The 12,045-nt window shown below is 37.3% G+C and overlaps 1 protein-coding gene across 1 annotated transcript in view; it reads right to left on the bottom strand.

The window, feature by feature from the left end:
• dlgap2a (discs, large (Drosophila) homolog-associated protein 2a) overlaps nucleotides 1-12,045 on the bottom strand; it is a 240,669-nt gene that overhangs the window by 13,865 nt on the left and 214,759 nt on the right. The window contains exons 7-8 of the mRNA XM_052153956.1: nucleotides 6,749-6,901; nucleotides 2,629-2,867 (exon numbers count right to left, since the gene is read on the bottom strand). Coding sequence (XP_052009916.1) covers nucleotides 2,629-2,867; nucleotides 6,749-6,901 — 392 coding nt within the window. The remainder of the gene's footprint in view (nucleotides 1-2,628; nucleotides 2,868-6,748; nucleotides 6,902-12,045) is intronic.

The following is a 12,045-nucleotide window of genomic DNA, read 5'->3' as shown; positions in this document are numbered from 1 at the left end:
ATTGACACCTCATTTGACCCAATAGGAGCTTCCATGTCCTGTCCACAGCCTTCAATACCCAACCACCATCTGTGTCGAGTGTAAGGGCATACCCACTTTCCTTTGTTTACTGATCAAACCAATTACATTGAAGAGTGGAAATGACTGACGCATCGTATAGCCAATGAAATTCTGAAAACAGTGATATGCGGCTTTAGTGGAACTATTAGATGACGGCTCTGTTATTCCTGTGCGCAAAGTTTCCTCGAGTTTACCCCCTGCTGTGCGCCTCCGTGCGTAAATGCATGCAGAGCTGCTTTGGAACTGTTTACACATTTGGCGATTTAAATATGGTGAAACGGACGCGAAAAACAGGATTTTCACCCCAGGATGTGATATAAGAAGGCATTCATTGTCAAAATTCTGAGTTTGGAGATGAAATTTCTGAAAACAATACAGATGATTCAGAGGCAGATGGAGAGATGAGACACGGCTCTGGACAAGTAAGTGTTTTCTTGTGTTTATAACATATATTACTGTATATTCCGCATAAATAAGCTTTAGTTTGAATAATGAATACACATTTTGTAATTACCCTTTGTCCTGTGTTTCCTCAGTGAGTGTTTGAACCGTTTGTGCGTGTTTTTAGTTCATTGTTTGTTTCAGATCTATTGACATGCTATATAGATGTTTTGTATATTTACTGTAAAATATATATATATATATATATATATATATATATATATATATATATATATATATATATATAGTAAATAAATCAATAAATATAAGTTGAAAATAAGAATATATGTTGTGTTTGAGAGTCTATTTGTTACAATGCGGGGAGGTGGGGGAGGTGTAGGGCCATCTATTTGTTACAGTGCTGAATTCATGGGGGAGGTGTAGGCCCATCTCTTTGTTCCATAGTACATTGGCAAAGTATACAGTATTTACAGTAAATATACATACAATAATACATTTTTACACACTCGAAAAGAAAAACTAATATATATATATATATATATATATATATATAGAATACAGAAAAGATGGAGAAGTTGTGTCTAGCTTTGTAAATTACATTTATTTATTATCCCCCACTCAGCAAGCGGCCACATAAAGTGGAGCAGCAGGACAGCACCTCATCAAGAGAGGAGGGCTTTCAGAGAGACCCTTGCTGAGGAGCATGGCAGAGTTGGGGTCTCAATCCACAGCCAGACCCGTATCTCCTGCTCCACGAAGAGCACATCACAGGCTGTTGCACATCACCAAATCTTGCACCGCTGGTCGTCTGAAGTGCAGGCAGTGTCATGCAAAGACACCAGTGAAGTACTCTCCTGTGTTGTGCCTATGTGCTTTGTACACAAATGTGACTGCTACAATGACTGGCATGTTGCTAGAAACATGTACAATTTTATAATGGTTTGTAAATACTTTATGTAAAAATTAATGTAAATAGTTTGTTGTGTATTTTTTATATAAACAAATTGTCCACCATAGCACTAGTTTTGACTCTTTTATATGCACAACATTTAGTTTCAAGAAGGGAAAAGGCACTCTAATGTGTTTATGCATCAGTTACTCTGTGTCAGCAAAACTAATAGTGGATCTGGATATGGAATATGATAGCTCTAAGTGTCATCTTTCATTAGAGCCCAAAATTATGACTGTACGTTGAAGCGTTCAAAAGTTGCAGCCTTTTTGTCCTAGGTTTCCAAAGTGACCTTTTGGAGTATCCAAAAGGCACTTTTGTAAAACGCCTGGGTGTACCCTTAGAAAAACATGTGTAAAATATTCATTTTTTTATGATATTGTTATAACATTTGAACCTGGACTAGGTAAGGATTCATGCTGTGATCCCATTGTGTTCTCAAGCTAATAGCTACAAGTTATAGTCATCTGCAGGCATCTGTATGCAAAAAAAAATTTCAGGCGGAAAAAGAAAATTCTATTTCATTGTGTTCAAACTTCTATTACTCAAAATCAGTAGCACTTACAGTAATTCTGACTGCTGGAGAAAAAACTTCAGAGTGTCCCCTTTCAAATGTGACCAAAACCATGCATGTACTCCAAACGGTTCAAGAACAGCTTTAAATTTACTTTGGGTATGCCTTGATTAGGCGTTTTAGGCTAATTTTACAGGATTGGGAAGAGGATAACTCAAACTACATTAAATGCTAGTTTATGAAGAAAAAAATCCTTGGGGGGAAACCAGGATAAGCTGGGGGAGCCAGTTCCCCTCTGGCAGTACAGCATGAACATAATGCCAATATTAGCTATGTTATGAATTAATTGAGTAAACAGTAGATTTTGGAGGAAATGTTTAAAAAATAAAGGATATATAGGATTGGCAGCACTCTGTCTGTTGGTGTCTTTGAGAATATTTGAGTATTTGCTTTTAAAAGACAGTTGGGGGCTCAAACAGAAGGTCAGTTTAAAGAGCATTTATTACATTTATTGGCAGGCACTTTTATCCAAAAGCGACAGTGCATTCATGGTAAACATTTTATCAGTAGTGTGTTCCCTAAGAATAAAAACCATGACACTGGTATTGATAGCGCAACGCTCTACCAGCTACAGGAACAAAAGATTTTTGTTAAAAAAATTAATTTAAATCAAACTGGTTAAGTTGTTAAGAATACACTTCACCTGTATTCCTATTGAGGACCGGGGTGTTTTTAGGTATTCCTCAGCTCTGGACACAAGCACAGCTTTATCACAGGTCATTACTGAGCTGTGGCTGTCTGTGGATGGGTGTCTTTTTGCTGCCATTGCCATGGCAGCAGCTTCCATGGCGATAGTGACGGCCTTGGCGCTGTCCAGACTGTCAGTGGAGTTATAAAGGGCTCGACCCAAACTCAAACTCAACCCATCAGAACCCCAGAGACCTGAGGGATAAACAAAGAGAAAGCAGTGATGTTATTTTGAGGACACTGAATAAAGGACAGGTCAATACTATAATAACAGGAAAGGAAAATATTGAAATTAATAATAAATCAGATAAAATAGGAGTAAACTAAACAGCATTTGTGATTTCATTGTGCCACAGTAGAACGACGCCATGGACAAAACTTGTTGTAAATGTTGCAATTCCTAATTTACTCACCCTCATGTCATTTAAAACCAGTATGACATTCTTTTCTCTGTAGAACACAAAAGGAACTGTTTTGCTGAATCTCTGAGCTGCTCATTTCTATACAACAAAAGCAGAGTAAAAATAGTCCAACAAAAGGGGCATCAAAGAAGTCTATTTGACTTGTGTTCTTAATTCCCAGCCTTATGAAGGAATCTTTTTGTGCATATTCAAACTTCTTGCACCAATAATAATGCCAAAAGCCATTGTACCTTGTGTGTCACGGAACCACTTCCAACCAAGTTTAAAAATGTTTGAATATGCTGCAATTCAAATTAGATTTGAGAGCTTTCAAAGACTTAAATTTTGGTCTATTCCTAACACAAAAATATTGTATGGCTTCAGGAGACTTGGAAAATTAAATAAAAGTGATAAGGACTACTTAAATGGTGTACTTTTGGAGCTTGGCAGCCTATGGTCACTGTAGAGCAGGGCTACTCAACATCGGAAGGGTAAGGGACAGCAAAGCTGGATCCCTGTACCCTTGATGGCCAAACTCTTCATTTTCATTTATATATATATATATATATATATATATATATATATATATATATATATATATATATATACACACACACAACAGTTAGTTCTGGTCCTAGAATCTGATTGGCCGAGAGACGTTCCATGAGCACTGATGGTCTGACACAACCAGCACTCGGACGCTTCACTCTGTGTGTATCACTCCGCTTGTGTTCTTGCCATTCTAAACTAAAGTGTAAGAGCAGTGCAGATCTGTTGAGTTATGGTTTGTCTTTGTTTACTTTTTACATAGAACAGCGCTCCGTGATCACTCGTATTACTACTACATTACTAAAGCTAGAAAATAGCTTTAAACAGCTTTAAACAAACAACTTCAGCATTAAAGCTCATCACAGCTGACAGACACAACAGACTGTTTGATTACAGAACTCAAGGTGCTTACCTCTTACAGGAGTTCCCACATTTTGATACATACTGTTTAAAATGGCGGAGGACCTTGCGGTTTCTATAGTGATCGACTCTTGCACACAGACTACCATGAAATAGAGAGGAATATCCTCACTTGGATGGCTATTTTACCACTGAGAAAGCTGACCTTCAGAAAGCTGACAGCATCTCTGTTTGGGTGTGGCAACATGGTATTGCACACGCTCTCTCTCTCTCTGCTCTCTCTCTCTCTCTCTCACACACACACACACACACACACACACACACACACACACACACACACACACACACACACACACACACACACACACACATCCTTGTTTAACTAATTACTTGTTAGATACAGCCAAAGCCATCATTTTAGATCTAAAGTAAAGTTTTTTTAATTACTAAAGGAGGCTTGGATACATCATTTGGTTTGAACCAGCAATGACAGATTCTAATCCGTCGCTTTTTTAAATTTACTTGTTCATTGAACTGTTGAATATATGCAATATCAAACTCACAGTTGTGCTATATGGCCCTAAATCAGTACTGCTGTGATTACCAATGGCCGAATCACAGCAGTACTGATGTAGGGTCATATAGCACTCTTGCTCGTGTGATATTGCCTAAATATATATACACAGGAATATATATATATATATATATATATATATATAATCCCAGATGTATATGACTGCTGAAGACAAATTATGATTATTTAGAAAAAATATCTCACAGATTAAGTCCTTAACTTTTTTTTTACTTTAAATCTCCACTTTCACTTTCAGATGATCATATAACTTCTGAAGAAATACATTTAACATCTGAAATTTTATGGATTACATTTATACTGCCTTTATGTGCTTTTTGGAGCTTCAAAGTTCTGGCCACCGGCATTGTATAGACCAAAAGGCGTCTCAACACCGTCGCTGCAGAAAAAAACTGTTATTTTTTTACTGTAAATACTGTTGTCATGATGAGCACATCTCTAATGAGCAATTAAAGAGACTGGACAGATTCGCGCGGTGTCGAGTAACTCAAGTGAGATTGCAGGCTTGCATGTTTGATAGACAGACTGCGTTTGAGCGCACATGTATTGTGTATGAAAGAGAGTCGAGTCTCTACCTCAAACCCTAGCAACACCAATTGCCCAAATTTGTACTCACGTCTATGTTAATAACCTTTCAACCGTGAGTCCTAGAAACAAAATAATTTTTTCCTCTGATTCCTTGGCTCAAGAATGAAGTAATTTTCCGTCATGAAACTTTTCCCGGCATTTTGTATTTTCTGAAAAACCTACTTTTTCGAACCTGTCCTATGCCGTTTGTTTGATTTGCACGAAAATTGTCCTGCATCATCTAGATGCAATCACGACAAAAATCTATTCACAGAATTTTGATAAACCATACGTTTTCGAATGGCGCTTCAACGAATTCGACAAAGAACGTGCAAAATAGAACTTGAGAATGTATCTCTGCAACGCTTTGAGGGATTGGGACGAAACTTGTACAAGTCATTACAATTAGGCCTTGTGGTTACCTGCATCGTTTTGGCGCACTGCCCCTTAGGCCTACTGGTCACGAGATATAAAAACGCAAAATTTTGCTAATAACTTCTGAACAGTTTGTCAAAAATCATCAAATTAGCCTATTATTCCTCTTGCAGCTGAATTCTCTCTCTAATGTGATTCAGAAATGTAGAGAACTATTGTAAATCCTCAGGAAAATGGACACCTCACAATTCATACATATGCTAGGTTAGGCTGCTGATAAATATATTTCTAATGATGATATCATAATGCAGATCACTCGAGGGCTGCATGCGGCCCATGGGCCAGGTGTTGAGTAATGTTACTGTAGAGGACTGCTGTGTACAGAGACAGCAATTATTACTTTTAGATCATGGATCACAGATGATGGATTAGTTTATTTTATATAGTAGCAAACTTACAAAAATGGACCATAAAATAGGTCAAAGAAATGGATGAACTTGACTAAACAGAGCAGCTGGCTAATTAGCAATATTTTCATGTCCACATCAGCTTAATAGATGACAGGTAAATACTCTTGACATAATTAATACTAATTAAATTAAAGACTAATTAAAACTGAGATTAATCCTCTATTGATGATATAAATTAAACGACTGAAACTTACTTTGACTTAGACTGATTTATTTACAGACTAGGGTGTGATGCTGTGAAATCACAACTGAAAAGTCAACTGCTGAACTCTTAATGTTTTTAGTCAGTGTATGGAAGTGAACGAGAACAATTCATTCACTTCAAAGATTCTTAAAAAAAAAATGACTAGTTCTGATACATAACTTGGATTGTGAATACACCACTAATGTACTGTAGCACACCCTATGCTCTGTTCAACAAAATATGCTGTTTCTATCAAATAATTAATATTAAATGTCCACAAACAAAGAATTCACAACCACCACTCTATGTTTTTGTTGTATGGAAAAGAATAGCTAAGAAATTCTGCAGATGTTTTTTGGGAGTTCCATCAAATTAAGAATGTCATACAGTTTTGGAGAGACATGAGGGTGAGTACATGATGACAGAATTAAAAATGTTTGGGTGACCTATCCCTTTAAAATCCACAGAAAGTCTTAAGCTGTTTAAGACCGATATATTGCCCCAATTGTTCCCTGTCCCAATGGTTGCACAGTAAGATATTTATCAGGGACAGATATAAGTATATGTCTTTTACAGACCCCTTCTGGCCAGCTGTCCCTCATGGTAGGCATCCTGCGTGGACTCTGTGCTGCTCTGAGCTGTGATGGAGATGAGGGGTTTTGAGTTGGAACGAGGTGGCACAGGTGGAGGAGTCCTTTTATAGGTGGGTGTACTGGGTGTATAGGTGACCGCTGTTAAATGAGGAGAAAAGGAGAGTTGCCTTGATAAATAATATTCCATACATTTCATTAAAAACATAAATGCAACCAATTATTTAAGGTTGGGTGAAATGTAGAAGTTAAAGAATTGGCTCCTGAAAAAAAGAAAAAATACTTTAATCAACCACTTCAAAATATTGAGGGGGATGTGTCCTCCTCAACATCTACGGTAGTTAAGGCCCTGATTGAAACACTGATTACAAACCCATTCAGAAAATAATAATAAAAAATAAATAAAATAAAATGCTTAGAGCCCTAATTACAGCACAATAATTAATTGAGGTAAAAAAATAAAAAAGGTTAAGAGTGTTAGGCCTTTCTGATTAGCAAAATGCTTTCCACACATTTTTCTTTCAAGAATTGCTCTAATAGATAGATAAATGGATGTTTGATTTAGATGTGCCCTTTTCTAGTGTAGGGTTTAAGAGAGAACTGGAATAGGGAGTAGAGAAGATGAGGATGAATGTTAAAGAAGGGGAAGAGTATAGGAGGAGAAGAGGAAGTGGCGAGGCAGAGTATGAGAGAGAAGAGAGCAGATTACAGGATGAGGAATAGAAAAGGATAGAGAAGAAGAAGAGGTGAGAAAGGTAAGAAAAGAGGAAAAGGCAGATGAAAGGAAGAGAATGAGGAGACATAGAGGAGTGGAAGGGGTGAGGATGAGGAGAAGAGGACAAGAAGAGAAGAAGAAGAAAAAGAGGATAGGATGAAGAAGAATAAAAGGAAGAGGAGGAGGAAGAAGAAGAAAAGGATGAGGAAGAGGAGAGAAAAGGAGAGGCAGAGGAATATGATAGAAAAAGGATAGGAAGAGGATATGAAAAAAGAGGAAGAGAAGGGGAGAAGGAGAGGAGAGAAAATGAAGAGGAGAGTGGTAGAAGTTTGATCTTGACATATGGTGATGGCTTATAGTGAGGAGTCTATTATGAACAGTGAATTCGATTAAAGGACTAACCATATTAGCAATGCAGTTATACTTCCTATTAAGCACTTTTTCAGCATGTCACATGTAAAGCCTTGTCAGATTAAATCAGATATCTCAAAAAGACATATTAGTGTCTCAACTATTACTGTATAAACCTTGCTAAACCACCTCTCTAATTACACCAGCTAGCTTTAACAAGTTTGCTAAAGACAGAAACTATTGTTTCTCTTTTTGCTCAAGGTTGAGAGGGCGTTTAAAGAAAGGTCACGAAAAAAGAAAGATAGATAAGGAAAGATTAAAAGAGAATGATATATTGTAAAAAAGACGGAGTGGGGGTGAGAGAGATAAATAAAGGACAGGAATGGAAAGCGAGAGACGGATAAGTAGAGAGAGCAGAGTGATTCACAGCAGGGGTGTCAGACCTTTTATTGGGGCACGTGCCCCAGTATAAATCTGCTGTGCCCCAGTAAAATCTCAAGTTTTAACAATTTACTTTATTTGTCAGTGCATTCATTTAGATTGATAATCCCCCAAAAAACAAATGGATCTATCTAAATGCAACGCATTAACCCACCCAATCAACACTTGTAAAAGCAATGCATTTTAACCGAAAACACAAATTTGATTCATGCACGCAGAAATCCATGTCTGTGTGGTGCGTGCCTGTACACTTGCTGTAACCAAAGCCACTGCAGACACACTCACAAGTCCAGGGGCTGGTTGCACCAGCTATACGTACGTTACAACTTAGCCTAGTTATGGTGTAAATGGGCACTACTGTAAGTCACAACTTAAACACTACTAAATGTTTGAGCGTTGCACCATTAAACTTGGGTTGAACACCCAATCACTACTTTTAAAAAATATATTTACGGAACCCTCCAATCAGGAGTAATGGTTGGAATAAAAAGCAGTCTGATATTTTATGACATCACTGAGCTCATGTATTGCATGACAGGAATCAATCCTTTCGACATACAGTATGATGTTGACATTTACACTCGTTTACATTTATGGGGATATAATTTCAGTTACAAGAGCAGACAAGGTTTGAGCATCAACCGTAGTGAGATAAAACTGAAATTCATGGCTTTTTAACACTTCTGTGTACAAATTTGATGGCTGTTTATTGGATCAATACAGGTAAACGTCATATTATGCATCTACACATTACTCTATGGAGAGTTTACGGCCTAATAGTTAAGTCTTGTCTGAAGAACAAGTGGTGCAACCAAATTGAGCACCGACTTATTTACAAACTGTAAGCCCTTAGTGTGAAATTTACGTCCTAACCTAAGTGAGAACTTACGCACAGCTGGTGCAACCCTACCCAGGTGTCGGCACGCAAGTCAGAATTGAGGTAGGCTATGAAAACATGATGAAATTAAAGTATGTTTCTAAATAATACCGATGATCTTATTTTGATTCAAACATTATTGGCTCCTGGACATCAGAAAATGATTTGGACAAAGCAGGGACAGGAAAGCAGAAAGGCGAGATGAGTTTGTGGGAGGATAAACAAACTACATCCTCAGCCGTCAGAGTCAGGTCTCAGACACAGGGCCGGCGCTACCTATAGGCGAACTAGGCTGTTGCCTAGGGCCTCGGCCTTGGAGGCGGGGCCTCCAAAACATACACATGCTTATCCACCAATCAAGAGCAGCAAAATACTATGCTGTTTGTCCATTGGATATAACAATTGTCATTCACCTGTAGTTAAACCAATTAATATCACCGTTTACATGCGAGTCACTCCCAACCTCTGAAATGAATGAAGAGATTGTAGATGAATAAAATCCAACTTTTCTGCACATTTATCTGATGGCGCCGAAGCGAACTCATCCTTCAGGGGCTGCTAAGCGTAAGGCTAAGCAGGCACGCAAAGAAAGTGCAGCTCGTGATTCAGGTATCATCTATTTTTGAGTGATTGTAATGTATTGTTAAAAATAAACTGATTCTAACGATCAGCGTGATTTTGAAATAGATCACTTGACGGTTATTTCCAGTTCAAAAGAGCGCGAGCGCCGTTGATGGACTGAATTCGCTTCTGACACTTTGAATCCGAGCGTATGTAGCTACAATCGATTTCAGCCCTAGTCAGGAGCTGACTCGCAAAACACTACAGAAAAAGTCAAGTTTGTCAGTCAAAGAGCAAACGCACTATACTAAAGCATTGTTTATTATGTTTTAAAACAGTCTGTATATCTTCTAAAACGCAGATGTTTAGCCTACATTAACTGCTCTAGTCTATCATAATAGACCATAGACCATAATAGACTTCATTTTTTTCGTTTCCCAATCATAAATACTGTTGCAATATTTATTGAAAATAAGTATGCAATCTTAAGCATATGAATAAGCACACAATTACAGTTGACGAAATTAACTTGTCTTTTCACTTCCACTAGCAGCTGATTTGTGTATCATAAGGTATTTCTCTACAATACATACCTAATATGACTATATTTAGTCTATCAAAAACAAAACTGTTCATTATCCCAAATAGTGGGTTAGTGTGTTACCATAAATAAATTACTGAACAAATTACTGCAAAAACTTCCTGACTGCTAAAAAAAAAAGAAGATGACTTTTCAGATTATTTTTTTTTGTTTGTTTACCTTAATTAAAGTTACATTAATATGCACATTTAAGTAAAAATATAAAAATACTGATAACAGGTTTTGTATAAATAAAATGGTTAGGAATCATATTTGTTTTCAAGTCTTTTTTATTAAATGATGTTTTATTAACAAAGTTCGGGAGGAGCACATTCAGATAATCAACGAGATAAGAGGTATATATACTGCAGACTTACCTCTGTTCATTGACAGTTTATCAGCATCCCTCCACCGCCCCCATCTCCTCAATTTGATTTTTAATAATCTCTTATTGGATGTAAACAATACAATGCAATCCAATGTAATACTGTGTAAATCTGGCCAAAATTCAGAGCCTGGAGCCCTCCCCTGGACAGCATGCCAAATACGCATAATCTTTACTCTATTTAATTTAATGTAAGTGTGAACTTGTGAATTCTGAAAGGTGGAGGGGAGGAGGGCATGGCGGGGGGGCCTCCAACATACATTTTGCCTAGGGCCTCCAAATGTCTAGAACCGGCCCTGCTCAGACATCAGATGAAAAAGCAAGTCTCAGGAAAACCTCTGTCAATTCTCTGGAATCGCAGAGAAAATAAATACATTTTTGTGTTCTGTAGTACTGTCTTTGATTGTGTATGATAACAATGAATCAATCTTTTGGATATACAATTAATAATTAAATTAGCTAGCGCTAGTTTAGGACACTACATAAACAGTTGGAAGTAACTACGGCTGCTGTGTGTTAATAACCTAGCAACTAAAAAGGACTATAGTTTGGCATGTTTTGAGTTGTTGAGCTAGCTAGTTATTAATTTATAGAAACAACACTTTTGCATTTATAAAGTTAGAGCTAGTTCAGCTAGTTTTGCAAGCTAGTAACCAAACTCAGCTCATTTTGAGACCTTTTTGTCTAAAGCCGTTTCGTCTGAGGCCGTTTTGACTGACGTTGGATAATTCAATTATCTTACGATAATTGATAAATTAATTGACTTACTTGACAGAGGTTTTCCTGATATGTAATGTGTAATATTGAAGAATGCAAATGTACAAGAAAGTTTTCTCCTGTTTTGTTATTTGCATACACAGTGTATGCATTTTATGCCGTAAAACATGTTGAGAATGATCATGTACAGTATGTTGAAGATACTTAAATATTTTCCCAGTACTTGTTGCAGTGTAGGAATAGTGCATTGTGTTGCACACTTCTTGCACGCAGCAGGCTTTCAAGAAAGAAAAAAAGCGATATGAGTAATTTCTTTTTCACCCCCATCTACATCCCTATCCTATCAGAGTTGGCCACAGCAGAGAAAGCCTCCGCCACTTTCCCATTTACTCGCCTCATACTTTTCGACGTGATGATATTATTAAGCTCCCTAAGGAGAACTTTTTCCTTGCAGTCATTTCCTCAACAAGAACCTCTTTTCTACATAAGTTTTGGTTTCTTTTCTTTTCCTCCATGTCACAAACTACCAGACACATTTACTCACTTAACCGTAAATCCACGCACCGGAAACAACCACTCACTTTGTCAATAAATGTCTATATATGACTGTGCACTGCACGGATTTTAAATGCTAAAATCCCACTGGCCTTCAACACAA

The sequence above is a fragment of the Xyrauchen texanus genome, chromosome 22 (assembly GCF_025860055.1).
Source record: "Xyrauchen texanus isolate HMW12.3.18 chromosome 22, RBS_HiC_50CHRs, whole genome shotgun sequence".
Taxonomy (NCBI): Eukaryota; Metazoa; Chordata; class Actinopteri; order Cypriniformes; family Catostomidae; genus Xyrauchen; species Xyrauchen texanus.
The sequence above is the reverse complement of the archived record's forward strand: the minus strand, read 5'-3'. Positions and strand labels throughout refer to the sequence as shown.